This window comes from Euprymna scolopes, chromosome 14, assembly GCF_053919585.1.
Source record: "Euprymna scolopes isolate OS-2025 chromosome 14, ASM5391958v1, whole genome shotgun sequence".
NCBI classification, from domain to species: Eukaryota; Metazoa; Mollusca; class Cephalopoda; order Sepiida; family Sepiolidae; genus Euprymna; species Euprymna scolopes.
Genome location: NC_136495.1, coordinates 35807383 through 35825702, shown reverse-complemented (window position 1 = coordinate 35825702; position 18320 = coordinate 35807383). Strand labels below are relative to the sequence as shown.

Here is an 18320-nt window from a genome sequence, read left to right as displayed (position 1 = left end):
ATTTCATTTCATCCAACATCGGATCATACGTATAGCCCAAGACTTTCTCACACACCATTCCGTGAGAGGAACCATTGTTGTCCAACTGTATACGTTGCGAAACTATTTCGATGTTACTGCTACAAGTTTTCAATTCGAAGCCACCCTTTTCCATGGTAATTACTGCTTCCACATATAACTTCAGCAATTCAGACTGCGACTGGTGTGTTTTAACCAGATTATCGACATAGAAGTTATTCAACAGCATGTCACGGCAGGGTCCTGCGGCATGTTTTTCTACATGATATTTCACTATATAACACAAAATGAACGGGCTGGACACAAATCCAAAGATCAAAGTGCTGTACCTGAAACAGACCAGCTCGTCCTCTAACTTCAAAAAGAAGCAGAAACGATTCTTGTCAAATTCGTTCTTCAATTTGACCATCAAAAACGCTTTTCTAATGTCCGCTAATAGAACCAACGCATCGGTTCGGAATTTGAACAAAAGCGCCAGCATATCAGTGTACAGGTTCACACCCGTATAGGCGCAATCATTGAGGGACGGCTTACCACCCGTTCTCAACGAACAATTGAACACAGGCCTTATTTTTGTTGTGCACTGTGATTCAGTTTTGTAGACAGGACGATGGGGTATCCAGGTGTACTTGGCAAATTCTGAAGGAGGCACATGAATTCTCTCAATTATGCCTTCGTTCTCCTGATCAAGAAATACTTTGCAATAATCAGAGTACAGATTTTTGTCAGACAATTTATTTACTACTTTGTCTAAGACAGCTAATGCCACATTATAACTAGACGGAACTTCGTTCAACTTATCTAGGTTCCAAGGTAAACTTACATAGTAGCTTCCGTCACGATATTCAATAGACGAACGAAAATCGGCTATTTTTATTTTATCGTAGCTACTGCATACCTCATCTGTAACACCCAATGTTTCGAGATTGAGCATATTCTCTATGGTCCTATCCACTGCCGCTTCATCAAAACAACTCCAAGGATCCAAATGATTCGATTTAGGCTCCAAAACAAAGTATACATGAGTAACATTACACAACGAAAATTTCCCTACGACTCGATTGTAATTCAAGCCAGCCTGCTCCCGCACAGAACAACAGGATTTGAAGTCCGAAACGTCTCCAAACAAAATCATTTCCTAAGACGAACTAAATGCAAATCCGTCTTTAAATTGGGTTAGTTGCAAGGGGCCCAAAAACTTGATTACATCAATACCAATCAGACCATGGACTGGCAGCATGTCGTTTTTCATACACGAGAAATCAGCAGCCAATTTCACCTCGTCCTTTCTCAAGTCAGATATCACACCGCCTAATCCTTCAATTTTAAAGGACAGGTCTAAGTGTTCATCCAACAAGAATGAAACTTGCCTTGATTCATCCTGAAATTTCACACGGAGATCTATCTCCTGCAGGTCTCTTACTTTCTTACCCAAAAAGGTCTTTATAAGAAATCTGCGACTTTTCATGGGTGAGGACATGGAAATCTTTCTTATAAGTCCTTTGCAGAGGTAAGATCTCTCACTGCCGGTATCTACCAAACAGTTAAACGACACATCCTTGCCCCCCACATTAACCGAAATGTTAACTACAGGTAATAAGGACGAGCTACTGGTCATCCAACAAGCGTTAGAAGAAACAGTAGGCTTGACCGCCATGGGACACATAACGCTACGGTGCCCAGGTCTATTGCAAGACCAACACAGCTCAGACTCCCTTCCATTGCAAGGACAGTCTTTTTCCCCATGGAGATGGCTGACGCATCTAGAACAAATCACTAACTCGTTACACCTTCTCAACTTGTCCTTAAACGTTGGATAGGATTTACACATATGAGCCTTGTGATCATTACTTTTACACAAACAACATCTATATTTGACTTTAGATGTCTTGACGTGGAAATTCTCCAACGTGGAGGGTCTTTTATCTGGTAAGGAAGGTTTAAACTTGTTATTAGACCTTTTTACAGAGAAGTCTGGTCTACGACTCCCAGGATCATATTTACAGAGCTCAAGAGTTCTAATAATATCAGTACAGTTATCGAAAATCTGCTCCAGAGAAGGGTAATTATTGTTCACTTTGTGCACTAATTCTGTTCTAAAGGTAACGGGTAATTTACCGAATACGATATGACCCAACAATCGATTTCCCGGGGTACCGCATTCCAGAAAATCAATACTGAAGGAATTCTTCAATTCGTATGCCTGCGTCTTCACGTCAGTCAAGAATTTTTTTCACGTCCAAATTACTATACAAACGATCAGTATTCAACAAGGACGAGAAAATTGAGTCCACAACACAACTCTCATCTAGGAACTCGTTGGAAAGCAACTCTAATGCAATCTCGTAATTTTCGTCCGATACCGATAAGTGTTTAACAATCTGAAAGGCGTAACCCGTGAGATGGTTTTTCAACACGACCAATCTCAACGAGTCACTATCCAAACTGGATACACAGTTCAGGAACTCCCGGTGAAAATTTAAAAAGGCTAGCTTATCTGTCTCTAAGTCCCTATCATTGAATTTAGGACAGACGATAGAAGGGGTAATATTTACACCCTTGACTTTATCACTTTTCTTCAAACAGGTCTCCGATTCTTCAAACTTGCCAGGTCTCAATCCAGCCAATTTCTCCAGAGCTTGTAATCTAAACAAGGCACAATCCTTGGAGAAAGTTTCCACAATGTCTTCTTCGACATTATCATTTAAATAAATATCGACTAACTGTTCTTCCAACAATGCCGCGTTCGACAAGTATTCTTCAACCTGATTTTTACATAAAGAATATTTGTCCTCTCCCACTTCACGAGATGATTCTATCGCTTCTATTAATTTTCAACTTCTTCAACAGAACATCCTTTGGCGTCGCAGCCATTTTATTTTCAACTAATTCTCACTTAATTTATCAATACTTGAGATAAAGAGAGAGAGCTACCACATAATCTATGACGTCACTCAAAATGGCGCCAACCGTTACCAATCAAGCCAACAAGACAAGATGGCGCGCACAGAAAGCCCGCCAAAAAAGAATGATGCAACAACCAAAAGAACTAAGACTATCCCAAAATGGGAAATAATATCTAGAAAAAAAGGACAGGCAGATACAGTCTGGTGAACATAATACGAAGAATAAGTTAACAGCTTGAGCAGAACCAACCCTAAATTATTTCCAATAAAGGGATAATCCTATATAACGTTTCTCAAGCTTTTGACAGAAGAAATGGTATCTCCCCAAATCTTGTCCGATAGGAGGAAAATAACCATTTCAGGTAAGAACACTGCCGATAACTAAAGCATATAGCAACATCCGTAATCTCGGCTTAGGTACAATTATTTCTTAACAGGGTTCGTAAATTTTTTGGCAGAATGCGGGAAATTTATTAACTGAGTCCCGTGAAGGTTATCCTACGTGGTTCATGTTAATAAGCCTAGAAAAATCAGGACATGAAAAAATAAAGACAAGGAAATACTTTTAAGAATAAAAAAAAAATATTGACATTTTATTGTGGGAAAATGAAAGCATAAGGGTTGGGGAAAGAAGGCAGCAAAGCTGCAAAGTTCAATTATTGAGAAAATACAATTTATATGTTCACCAATTCGACTGCCAAAAAATGTCCTTATGGCAAGCACTAAAGGCTTAATTAACACTAGAGACAGAGTACAGAAATAAGAGAAAATTAGAATAAGAGAACTTACTGCGTAAAACAATGATTTCGTTTTTTTTAACCTTTCTTTTTTTATCTTTATATATATGTGTGAGTCCTTTTTTTTTTACATATATATTTTCTTCACGCCACTTCAAATCGATCTGTCCTCACTTCAGTGACAGAATCCTTGAAAGTTCTTTTGAAAATAATCCTTGAATTTGAAAACTCAATGTTGTTTGGTAAAACCTTCGTTCGTCCTTCTTGTCAGATGAAATTCTCACTGGTTACAACATGGAAAGACATTTCGGGTTCCACACGCCGACATTTAATCGCATCTCGTGCGTCAAGTTTATAGATCAATTCTTCTTAGAATTGATTCTTTCTTTTCTTTTCGAGTCAACCAACTTGATTCGACTCTTACTGAAACTCATTATTCATTCCTATGAACAATGAAATAACTTTTACTATTTTTAAGACTTGAATGTCTGAGTAGGACCAGAGCTCGTAACTTGAGTGTTACCCTCGTAGAATCTCTGTCCAAAACTGACTTTCGCTTGTTGAATTTTCGCGGGAAAAGTATCTCTTAGTAGAACCAATTGTGGCGTGATTCTTTCAGCAGCAGCAGCAGCTCGTTAAAAAGACGTAAAGTTAAAGAAGGAAAGAAGGGAGGAAAGATAAAAGACAACGACGAAAAGAAGGTAGAAATTAAATTTCTGACAGTTTAAAGCAAAATAAATATGGGTTGATAAGTTTCAACATTTTTTAAAGCTGAAAAGATCAAATAATTAAAAAAGTCATTTTTATATACTGTTATTTATTTCACTTGAATTTACAATGCCTCCCCACGGGACAGAGTTAGACACAAAATTGTAAATAAAATTGGATATAAATTCAATATTATGTAAAAAACAAAAAAACAAAAGAAAACAGCACTTTCTGACTAATTTTTTTTCTTGGTAATATAATTATTCGAATTACAGCAAAAAAAAAAAACAATTCTAAAAAATAATTATTTTTATTAATTTCAAATATTACGCGATAGAAAGTTTAAAAAACAAAAACAAAAAAAACACTTTCTGGATAATTTTTTTCTCAGTCATATAATTATTGGAATTACAACAAAAAAAAAAACAATTCTAAAAAATAAATATTTTTAAAAAGCTTTAAATGATATTAAATTCAAATATCATGCGATATGAAGTTTAAATGGATTTTTTTAATAACAGGTTTCCAATAATAAAAAAATATATTCATATAAAAGAATATAAGACTATTGAGATAATAAAAATTGTAAATCCAAAATCAACCTTAAAAAAATTCATTTTGATTTTATTATTTAAATTGATAGAGGGTGGTTATTATGTTTGGCGCTTTTTTTCAAAAATGTACGGAGGCTTGTAAAAAATATTATTTTTTAAATACATGCGTCAACAGAATCCGTTAAAATTAATTTTATTTTATTAACTCTAGTCTGTGTAGTTCGTTAATAAAAATGTATTTGTTTTACAAAAGGTAAGTTTTATATTATTTTTTATCCATAGCAAAAAAACAAATCAAAAAAACCCTTACTCCATTAATAATTATAACGCGAACGCTTATCCATAGAAATTAACACAAACACACGAAATGATGACGTCACCATTAAAATGTGTACTACTGACGTTTTACACATCGCCGTGGAGGTACCTATGCTTTTGCACAACAGAAAAAAAAATGAAATAAATAAAATAAAAAGTCGAGTTAGCGTTTCAACATTTGAACAATGCTCGGCTGACACCGATGATTGCCGATCTTGCCCGATCCATGCTGGACGGGAATTCACGAGAATTCGGGTCAAATTATGCAAGAGTACCAAAATTACAATAATTGTTTCTGCAATTTATTGTTTATGTTGTTGCAATGTAAGGTGGTCAATAGGAACTACAAACAAAAATATAAAGCTAAATAACATAATATTGAAGGCATTTTATCATAAATGGCGTTCGGAATTATAATTTAATTCAATTATATATATATATATATATATATATATATATATATATATATATATATATATATATATATATATATATATATATATATATAAATTAAAAAAATGATATTTGCCTGTTTGGTTTAAAATTAAAAAAAAATTATGGAAATGCTTAAATAAATATTTAGGTATAGCTATGCTTCCGTACTTTGAAATATCTTACAATCCGCCATTGCAGTGTTGTTCATGTGTTTACGAAAGTTGCTAAGATCAAAGTGTAGTATCTGTTCTTCAGAGACGGCACTTCAATTTCTCGTTCTCTTTCAGTGGAGGAGAAGTCCTTCACGACTGAGACAATTTTTATTTTTGTATCTTTTCTCCACGTTAAATAAAAAACGCCTCTGGTGTCTAACTCTGTCCCGTGGGGAGGCATTGTAAATTCAGGTACTTATAATCTAATATTTTTGCATATTCTTGTAGCAAATCATCGTATATCTTGCTTAGGCATAAAAAATAGTTTACTTGATTCTTACATACATCGATTCAAAAAAACCTTTTAAAAAAAACATTTAAATTTTATTTTTGTCTTCAGTGAAAATTACCAAAATTGGGTCAAATATGTTTTTTTGGAAAAATTTAAAATTCTATTAAAAATTATAGAAAATTATATTATTCTGATTTTAATGCTTTACAAAATTATTTCTGATTTTAATTCAGGGTTTTATCTTTTCGGAAAAAGACAAAAGCTGTTCAGAAATAATGCATTTTAATAGATTTTAATTAGTTAAAAAAAAACATACAGTAACTGTTTTTCTTTAACCGTTGCTAGTTAAACAGATCATGATGATTGTCAAAACGATTTTGTGACATGTTCTAATTCATACACTCACATGGGAAAAGATAACAAAGTATGAGGGACTTATGTATGATATGAAACGAAATTGGAAATTAAAAGACGTTTAAATTATACCAGTCATCATAGGAGCAACTGGGCTTATGAAAAAGAACTTTAAAAAGTACATAACAAGCATACCCGGTGAACCAAGTGCAAGTGAAATACAAACGATTGCACTGAAAGGGACGGCAAGAATCCTGAGAAGATCTCTTGGTTGGACTCACTAAAATAGGGATAAATGTCAGACATCTGGTTGGATGTCCCATCCCCTAGAAGAAAAAAGTTAAGAAAAATGAAAAAAAAACAAAAACAGACCGTCTTTTAGAGAGGTCGGGGAAGACTCAGATGAGCCCGTAAAATGTACATCTCTCTCAAATGTCTTAAACCATCTATCTTTTCTCTTTGCATACTTTTGGCGAATGATATCACTTTCTGGGAAGCCAACGTTGGCAACGTATTACATGAGTTTATGTGATTCTTTCACTCAATACAGCGGCTATTACACAGGCTCAGCCAATTCAGTCAGTCATATCCATTTAGACCACCTGTGATGACCCCCTCCCCCTGTAAGCAATTTAGTCGACTTCAGAATTTTTTGTTTTCTTTTGCTTCAATTCACCCCAAACAAGTAAGGAGTTACTGTGGATCAGATTTATAGAAACATCCTAAGTAGGGAGTTGTGCAGCAAGATGCTTATTTACATTACATTTAATTTTTTGCATCTTGTTATAGTGTTACAGTAATGGTGTGTGATTTTGCTGCTTGCCGGGTTTGTTGAGGGTGTTAAAGTTGAGGGGCACAAATGCAGCAAGTTCGTCAGAGCTCGTTCCGGTCAAGTACTAGTAAAACAAGCACACAGATGCAACATTATGGTGATGGGACAGGGGTTGGAGCTTAGTAGACATAAAAAAAAAAATAGGAGCTATACAAACCATATATCAGATTTTTTACCATGTCCCGTTTCCTGGACGACTTCAGGTGCCATCCAATATGGCGTGCCTTGGAGGGAGGTTGGATTACAAAGTGAATTCTTATTCAAAGTATAGCACAAACGTTTGGCGCAACCAAAGTCGACGAGTTTGATTGTGCTGTTTGGCATCAGCATTACATTGCCGCCCTTTATATCCCTGCAACAAGAAAAGTAATTCTACAATGTATAGATGCATAATGTTAAGTGCAGAATTTTCCAAATAAGGCTAGAGTAAGAAGAAAGTGGAAAATTCCATTAGAAGTTAAAATATTAGAATTAAGGTCACCTTTGCGCATGTAATAATCACATCAATTTGCAGGTGTACATTAACAGATACATGCACAAAGATGTAACAAGACTATCTGTTGTAGAGAAAATTATGATAATAATAAGAAGAAGGCAAACAACTGAATCTTGAACACCAAGACAAATGGTCACAAACCGATAACAATATTTGAAAGCAGAAAGAATAAAATCCTATGGTATATGGACGTACAAACAATTTAACCCATCCAAGCAAGGAGACCAGATGCTGTGATAACGCAAATTCATTTATGAAGGTTATCGAACGAGGTGGAGAGACTTGTTGTCATTCAGATTTCAGGGAACACCACAGATTGTTGTCAATAAGTAATCTCTGATGATGGTCTGTGAGAACTACTAGTGAGTAATAAATGAATGGTAAGCAGCAAAGGTTATCGAAAGAGGTGGAAAGTACTGAAAATCTGAGGAGACTTGTTGTTACCCAAACTCCAGGAAACACCATCGGTTATTATCAGTGAGTAACCTCTGATAATGATCAGAGTGAACTCCTAGTGAGTACATAATAATAATAATAACAACAATAACAATAATAATAATAACAATAATAATAAAGCAACAGCTGCTTGCTATTGATACCCCCCATGCCAACGAGAAATCAATGGCATGCAGCTGTTGTGATAATGCAAATTTATTTGCAAATACTATCGAAAGAGGTGGAAAATACTGGAAATCTAGGGAGACTTGTTGTCACTCAGCTTCCAGGCAACACCACAGGCTGTTTTCAAGGAGAGATCTTTGATGACCTGTGTGAAAGTTCCTTGTGAGCCAATAATAATAACAATATTAATAATAACAATCTCGGGCTAAGATCACAGTGTAGTATCTGTTCTGATACTACACTTCACTTTTTCTGTCCTCGGTGAATGGAGGAGAAATCGTTTTAGACTAAGACAATTTTTATTTTTGTTCCTATCCAGAGTGCCCCTTTTGGGGGAGCTGGATTTTCCCCACATTAAAAACCGACCTTGTGTCTAACTCTGCCCTCGTGGGGAGGCAAGTAAATAAGAACAATAATAATAAATCGAAGAGAACGGAAACTGCAAAACACATTATAAGTATAAGTAAGGAAAGTATCAAGAAATAGCTATGAAAGGTCAAGGCAGATGGAAAGACCGTGGAGAGAGAGAATTAATCAAACTTTAACTGGAAGAGTGCAGAGAGTACTGGGGCCTTTAGGAAGCTTATTGCCACTTAAATCCCAGTGAAGACCAATGGTCGTTGCTAATAAGAAATCAATGGTAAACGGCTATTGCGATAATGCAAAGTCATTTGCAAAGGTTATTAAAAGAGATTTGTCACCCGGACTTTAAGGAACACCATCGGTTGTTGTCAGTGAATTATCTCAACCTCGGCGGGTTGAATCAATTTCCTCGAAAGGAGGAAGTTCCATGGGAGTATGAAATTCATAAGCTGTCTCCAGTCACATGTATATATCCTCATCAAGGGGAGATGACGATGTTAGGTTTTTTGCAGCTCTTGCAGGGAGGTGTCGATGTCCTCTTACATACAGTGCCTAGTATTCTCAAATGGTCACCCATCTGGTATTGACGAGGTTCAACATTGCTTAACTTTGGTGATCTAACGAGAACAGATGTGTCAACGTGATTATGCCATTATTATGATGATGAAATGTGCGAAACACCAAGTGAGTACAAATAACAAAAATAATAAAAAAATAACAAAAATAATAATAAAAAAATAACAAAAATAATAATAATAAAAATAATGATAACAAAAATAATAACAATATTAATAATAATAAGATAATAATAATAATAATAAAATAATAACAAAAATAATAATAAAAATAATAATAAAAAATAATAACAAAAAAATAACAAAAATAATAATAACAAAAATAATAATAACAAAAATAATAACAAAAAATAAAATAATAATAACAAAAATAATAATAAAAAATAATAATAACAAAAATAATTAAAAAAATAATAACAAAAAGGGCATAATGATGCTTTTTTTGCTTTTAACAAAGCGCATTGCTACTGAAGTATCAGGTGTTACTGAGGTAGTGGCCAGATTGTAGGAGACCAATCTGTGTGGGGAGTTGAGCAGCAAGATATTTGTTCACATTACATTTAAATTACTGCATGTTGGGGAAACAGGGGAGAGAAAAATAATTCTAAAGGCAAGTTTGAAGAAAAAAATCAGAGTAGAAACTCTTTAATATATTTTATATGTGAACTTTGTTAAACAACAGATCATCCGTGTATTGTTGATTTTGTATTTTTGTCTTGTTTGAGATCTTTACAAGAAATGAGTATGTGTTCAAAGGTGAAGGGTGGCTGGTAAAGTACGCATTTTGGAAGTTCTTCTTCCTTCAGAAGGTATGAATGAGAAGTGAGCATGACCGATTCGTATTCTTCTCCTCCCTCTTCGGTCTTCCGCATTCTGGTTGCTATTCTTTGATAATAGGCATCATGCAATGTAGTTTATTCTTTGGAAAAAGATTCCACATGTCCTGCTATTGGGTTGATATGTAGTTTTTCTGATTTTTTTTTTTGTTTTTACTCTTTTTCACTCCAAACAAGGCATATTGCCACTTGGAATGTAAAGGGCTGATATTTGGGATCATGTCTAATGGGGGACTGTGGGGAGTTGAGCAACTAGATATCTGTTCATATTACATTAACACTTCAGCAAGTTCGTACAGTCATGAAAGCAGGAAACAAGGAGTGAATTCCAAAAGTTTAACAGTTTGAGGGAAGAAGCGATTGGAGGCTTTCTGGCATCTAGGGACCTCAACAGTGAAGAGGTGGAATTTTGCTGCTTGTTGGATTAGTTGGGAGTAAGTATTTATTTGCTTCGCCATGAAAGCAAATTAGACACAGTTGTTTCTTAATGTGGGGGTGGGGGGAAACCAGCTCCCCCAAAAAGGGGGCACTCTGACAGTGTCCAAATAAATAGCAATTGTTTGATATGAAGGGTTTCCCCCACATTGACCAAACCTAATTGATTTCAAAACGTCCCGGCTCAGAAGGCCAGGCGTTTATGTTACCTATGCTAAGTAAGTATAGGATTAGTTGAGAGTATATACGTCGAGGGGGCACAAGTGCTGAGAGTTCATCGGAGCACATACCATCAAAATACTTGGATGTGACATTGCAGTGATGGGACAGGTATCTTGAAGTCTTGGTATGGAATTTTTGTTTTGTAGAGAACCATTTCTAGTGCTTTCTCTGATGCAATATTGCCCTTTTTGTTTGCTTGGAGACCAAAATTGCCTGGTACCAAGATGGTTGTCTTTGTTGCTGGAGTGGATCATATAAAAAAATTCACTCAACAAATACACAAATACTTTCTCCTTCTTTTGACCTTTCGAATTCATTGCACTCACCTGTGAATCACATTTTTGTCATGAAGATACTTGACGCCTTCAAGTATCTGTTGAGTGTATGTGCAAAACACTGGCTCATCTAACGGACCAAACCTGGCAAGAAGTTGAGCAATAGAGCCACCCGTCACGTATTGCATAAAAATGGAGACCTCTTCTCCTTCTCGACGCATACCAAGAAAGCTGCAAAGAAAAAGAAAATAAATAAATAAAAGGAAAAAGAAAAGAAAAAAAAACTTTAACTTTCAAAATCCTACTTAAAAAGTAATTCGATAATAAATAAAAGAAACAAAACTTCTGTGCAACGCTGGATAGATACAGATAATCTCTGCATTAATAAAATTGGAAGTTGATTTGTTGTTTTTTTTTTTAAGTCATGTATTTTAAAGCGTTTTTTTTTTTTTTTTTAATCATTATTATTTCAATTAAAAAGTTTGGTTGAATATATTACACTAGCCTAGGTGTCCGGCATTGCCCGGGTGTTTGGAGGTGTGTGTTGAGCAAAAAAAAAAAAAAAAAGTGGTAGTAGGCAGGCAGGCTCAAACCTGTACCACGAAGGAGGAAAAGAATGTGAAAAAAAAAAAATGATGTCTTTGCTGTTGTGTCCATCGCCAAACAGGAAGTGGCGAAAGTTTAAATTAAAACTAGTCAATCGAAAAGAGGGAATGACTTTCAAAAATATTGGCGAAAAAAAAGTGACCCCTCCTTGTAGAAAAGTGCCCAGTTGAGGGTGAAGGAATTAATGTCCTTAGCCAATTTTTCGATATTTGTTGTCCAATGGATTGAGCTTCAAAATGATACCAATCTCGTGAAAATCCGTTGCCTCTGTCGAAAGTTTAAGGCATACATACATACATACATTTAAACCATTTAAACAGACAGGTGAGATTTATAGGAGACTAGCAGGGCTACCCGGCGTTGCTCGGGACCGTATAAACAATGAAAAAACAAAAGCAGATATTGAACATATGTTTTATTCTTAGGGGAGAGGAATCTTTCATCTCAAGTTTTAGCGTTACAAACAAACATTTGTCTTTTATATATAGAGATAATGACAGGTTTTTTGGGGGCCCCCCCTCGAAGATAACTGATCAGTTGACCAACTTCTAGTGGTCCGTTTGACGTGAAATTTCGATATTTGTCATCCGGGTGATGGGGCTTCGATATGATACCAAATTTGTCAAGTTTGGTTCCGTCTTTCAAAAGTTTTAGCGTTACAAACAAACATACATACATACACACAGACGTTTGGCTTTTATATATATAGAAGATTAGACTGAAAATCAAAGATGGCTGACAGACGTTCGCTGAATATCTCTGAAGTCTGATAACTTTTTTTTTGTACTTTTCCCCTTTCAATTAGGAAGAAAAGTAAATTTTAATGCGTTTGGGCCAGTTAGCCCTTGTATATTTACTTTTTTGTTTTCTTTTCACACAAAATACGAAAAACCCATAAAGAAAACTCCAGAGATGTCTGGTTCAGACATGTTGAAAATGTAACTCTCACGCGATCGGATTTGGACGAATTATTAAAATGCAATAAAGACACTTTAAAACACAAAATAAAACTAGACAGATAGGTAGAAAAGTAATATTTGTTGCCTTTGGTAATAGTAGGTACGTGCAAAATGAATGGCCACTGTTCAAAATGTATAAACATTTTGACCCCTCCCTTAACTTAAAAATTCACCAAAAATCAGGAAATTAACCAATTTTAATGAATTTTTCAGTATTTATCAAATAATGATCACGGAATATAATGAACTCATTATTTTTATTTGAATCTTAGTGGAAATGTATTATTTTTTTTAAACAAAAAAACACCTTTACTAAAGTTATGGCTTTCAGTAGTAAAAAAAAATAATGGATTTATTTTTGCTTTTTTTTAAATGAAAATAAAGTATCGTAAACTGTAACAATTACCAATAAATAAATGAATAAATAAAATAAAATAATAAATAAATAAATAATAAATAAATAAAATAATTTTTTCAGGAACATTACGAAAAATGCCCCTAAAGTTTGTATTAACAAAATTGATATTATCCAAAGAAAAATTCATTCTTCGAACTAATGATATTACCATTGAATTAAGTTTATTTAATATTTTCACACAAAAAAGTTTTAATTTCAAAAAATATTTCTTCTTTTATTATATGTAATATTCTAATATTTTCATTGCATGGATGATCGTGTAATCATCAACGTAACATAATTTTTATATAATTTTGAAAAATAAAATAAAATTGAAAAAATTTAAAAGCAGGAATACACAAAAATAATTAAATTAAAAAATAGTCAAAATTATACAAGCGTTCACTATAGATATGTATGGATGCACGACTCTGAAAAAAGGAAAAGAAAACCAGTCAGTTTGTCCCTTCCCCTGTCTCCCTCCAATCACCAGACGCCATTTTTAGATACGCCTGTAGAAGTTTTTATGTGCTTTCATACTTTTTTGAATTTTGCCGCCATATTTTATTTGGTATTGATAAACAAACCTCGTTGCTACAGCTGGCACATTTTTGGATGATTATTACCTTTTTTTTTTTTTTTTAGCAACAGTTAAGTATATTTATATTATTAATTCATTATCTTAAGACTTTAACTTAATAATTTACTTGGAAATAATTCATAAAAAACTCATATTTATCTTGCCAAAAAATTCAAACACAATCTTTTTTATTATGCATTTTTTGCGTGAAATGTCGGGTTTTTCAGATTGTATACACACACACACACACACACACACACACGCACACACACACACACACACACACACACACACATAATATAGCTGAATGTATGTGTGTGTGTGTCTGGTCACGAATAGGCTCCTATATGGTTGACATGAAAAAAAACTGATTACATATAATGATAGAAGATGTATCGAGACACAGGAATGGGTATGTTTGATCTGACAGAACGGTGGTTCATTAAAATTGTGGGGTCTGCTTTCGCGCCTGGTCCACAAAGTATGGAAATAAAAAAAAAACAAAAAAAAACGTTTACAAGTGTTTTTGATATAGATGTACATAATAATACTTTGATAAGTATGTTTTAACTTAAATAGGGCTGGTATAATAAAATTATGGGGTCTGCGTTCGCGCCTGGCCTCCATAAAATGGAAATAGGCACACATTTTAATAAAGACTTTTCATATCTATCTGCGTAAGTATACTTTGATAATTATGTTTCAGTTTGAAGAAATATGGTATAATAAAATCATTGGGTGTTCGTTCGCGCCTGACCTCCATAGAATGGAAATATGTCACAAAGTTTAACAAGGTTTTTTAATATAGATCCACAGAATATTGTGATAACTGTTTCAGTGTGAACAGGTATAGTATAATAAATTATGGGGGTTATCTATTTTATTTTTACTTTCATCATATTTTGCTTTGGTTTTGATACCCCCAAATTCGAAGCTATCTCTTTACAACCCTTCCTTTTCATAACCTATCATACTTTCATAAATCAGAGTCCATTTTCTGTAGGCTGTTTTTGAACCCAGTCAACGACGGGTACTTTTGCTAGTATATATATATATATATATATATATATATATATATATATATATATATATATATATATATATATAAACAAAATTTTTGTACACAAAACTCACGCTCCGAGAGCAGACAATGATGACAATCTTCACATATTACTTTACAACTAAATAAACATAAAAATCAGATGAAAAAAACAAATCCAACAGGTCAGCGTTTAAAATGGTTGGAGCTTTTTTTTTTTTTTTTTGCATCTTGTGGACGACTTTGCTGTTTGCCTGCAGCACATTGGGGGACTATCAGTCTGAAAAAAAAACTGTTTTAGTGTATCAGCCTGTGCCTAGCTTGCCATACTATGAACCATCAATTTATGTCTATAGGTCGAAGATAGCGGTTGTCACTAAGTTTGTATACCTGAGTAGCACACTAAGCATGACCGATGCTCTGGATGACGAGGTATCGTTACGGATCAGCAAGGCAAGTGATGCTTTTGGAAAGTTGGACAAGCGTTTGTGGAGTTATCAAACATAGACTGAGATGGAGTGGTCATGTGGTAAGGATGTCAGACAGTCGACTTCCCAAACAACTCCTTTATTTTATATATATATATTTTGCTAATTCCTACCCTCTGATGAGAAGGAAAGTATTTCTTCGAAACTCCGCGGATTAAGGACTATCCATTTATCTAGTGTTTCCATTAAATATGTTTTTAACTCATTTCAAAGTGTTTTTTAACATATTTTATTAACTGTTTGCTCATATTATAAGCTCTATTTCCTATTTGGTTTTATCGAGCTTTTACATCTGGCTGAGATAATTTTATAAATATTAATTCTTTAATATTTATAATATACTTTAATTTTACCATCTTGGATCATTTTGGTAAATTTAAATGTAATTTTTATTTTTATATATATATATATATATATATATATATATATATATATATATATATATATATATGTGTGTGTGTGTAGAGAGAGACAGAGAGAGAGAGAGACAGAGAGATAAAAAGGAACAAACCAAGTTGTGTTCATCGACGTTTGGTTTTTATTGTAAGACTTCTTCTGAATGAATTCCTGATTCCTATATAATTATTAATTCCGACTCTATTAAAATTTCTAAATATAAAGTTAATTGGGGTGAGAGGGGGTGAGAGGGGAATTACTGCCAAAACCCCATGTAATATGTGCATATATTTTTACAAACTTAAAAATACACTTGCAGAGGTTGATCTGTAAATTTTAGTTTTACTGATTGATTAAAATCAATAAATATTTTTCATTTCATCATTAATACGAGCCATGGAAAATGAAATTCTAAACAAAAAGCAAATAAATCAAAATAATTAAAAGAATCGTTTTAGGCATCGGAAAAATATCCACAAATTTTTTCAATTCCAATACTTCAAAAAAAAAAAAAAAAAAAAAAAAAAAAAAATATATATATATATATATATATATATATATATATACTAGCATGGGTGCCCGGCATTGCCCGGATGTTTGGAGGTGTGTGTTGAGCAAAAAAAAAAAAAAATGGTAGTAGGCAGGCAGACCCATACTGCGAAGGGGGAAAAGAAGGGGGGGGGGAAACGTGACGTCTTTGCTGTTACGACCACCGCCAAACCAGAAGTGACATAGGTTTAAATTAAGGCCAGACAATCGAAAAGAGGGGATGACTTTCGAAAATATTGGCGAAAAAAAGCGACCCCTCCCTGTAGAAAAGTGCCCAGTTGAGGGTGAAGAAATTAATGTTTATAGCCAATTTTTCGGTATTTGTTGTCTGAAGGGTCGAGCTTCAAAACGATACTAATCTTGTAAAAATCCGTCGCCTCTCTCGAAAGTTTTAAACAGACATGCAAAGATACATAGATAGATTTATATATTTGTAGCTCAAATTTTCGACCCAAACCGATTAAAAAGCTTGCCCTATCTCTTAATACCCTTTATGTAAAATTTCAAATGTTTAGACCAGAAATTGTCTGAGTAATTTCGTAGAGACCGCAGAGGTCAATTTTTTTAAAACTTTGACCCCTATTATGACCCCTTAAAATTTATTGTTTTGGGCTCAAATCAAGTTATTATGTTAGATCCCTGTCCAAGAAACCTATATCCAAAATTTCAAGTGTTTAGACCGAAAATTGGCGGAGGATTTGGTAGAGTTCTCAAAGGTCAAATCGTTGAACTTTAACACCTTAACAGCTAAATTTTTGGTCAAAAACTGATTACAAAGATTTTCCCAAATCTCACTATCCTGTATATCAAATTTCGAGTCTATAGACTGAAAATTGACAGATTTATTGTGTAGGGAAATGCACACAAACAGACAGATAGACAGACAGACAGACATTTTCACTTTTATAGATATATAGATTACGTATAATATCAAAATTAAATATAAGCAACAGACCATCAATATTTATAATGACATTAAAAATAGAAGAAAATGGAATATAATCCTATAATCAGATGCTAAAAATTTAACTTGGCAGGAAATTTCTTAAATCGCATCAAAAAAAATTTCCCTGTAAGTGATTTTTCCACAAAATTTCCAATAAAAATAACGTAAAACTGTTCTATAGTTTCTGTCAAAACCTAGATGATAAAAGCATATAATAACAAAATACTAGAAAAAAAAAAAAATTAATAAAATGCGTCAAATATGATTAATAGAGCAACAATAAAAATAACACTAAGAATAACAAAACTATAAGCATTAAAAATAGTAATCATTCAAACAGAAATATAGAATATATAAGAAATATAAAAGTTAATATTGAAGAGAAAAAATTTTACTGTTAAACTCGTGCACTGTATGTACTGCAAGGTAAAATACCAGGTTGGGAAACTGATGCTGTCTATCTTTCTTTCGAGGGTAGATGGGCTTATCTTAAGCCATGGTAGGCAACCTATCTAGTGATGGCATCACGCTAAAAAATACCCTCGATAACCCTAGCAAAATATCAAGTATCCAGCTACAGACAAGATTTGAATTAGATTACAAATTCGTGTAGTGAGTTCAATCTTGGCTGCGGCCACATGTTGCGTTATGTGTACTTTGTCTGCTACAAAATAAATGCATAACCAAAACCATTGTTTATCAAACCAGAATATTTGCATAGACTTTAAAACCAGATATTACGACCATAAAAGCACAGTCAATAACAACAAAAAAAAATAGAATAAAAACAACACTAGCGACCTATTGCTCAAGAAAATAAGAATTTGCCAACAGTCCAGTGGAAAAATATGACAGACCAGTACATGTAGAAATTTTGATGACCTGTGTAGATGATATTTTGATGAGAAATTAGAAATTCTAAATATTAAAAGCCCCCAAAACCTATTAAACTGTTGCAGTGAAATAACAAGCAACTGTATACACAGAATAAACTTTACTCTAGGATAACAACATGTAAGAAAAATAAAACAAAATTAGTATTAATAAAAAAATAAAATAACTACTGCAAATATGCACATGTTAAAATGAGCTCAAATATTAATCAAATGCATCCACAAAAAAAGTGCATCATCAGAACAATATAAAATAGAACAATAGAATAGGAAGTATATATAAGCCAAACTTTTGTCTAAGTAAAGCATGACCATTGGCTAATGAACACTTCAATTTA

General features: G+C 33.6%; 1 protein-coding gene across 2 annotated transcripts in view; it reads right to left on the bottom strand.

Annotated features, from left to right (window-relative positions):
- Positions 1–18320, bottom strand: part of LOC145292945 (uncharacterized) — a 140815-nt gene that overhangs the window by 14349 nt on the left and 108146 nt on the right. For both annotated transcript variants that reach the window (XM_080139120.1, XM_080139121.1), the window contains 2 exons: positions 11181–11360; positions 7464–7658 (listed from right to left, as the gene is read on the bottom strand). In XM_080139120.1, the coding sequence (XP_079995246.1) occupies positions 7464–7658; positions 11181–11360 (375 nt within the window). The remainder of the gene's footprint in view (positions 1–7463; positions 7659–11180; positions 11361–18320) is intronic.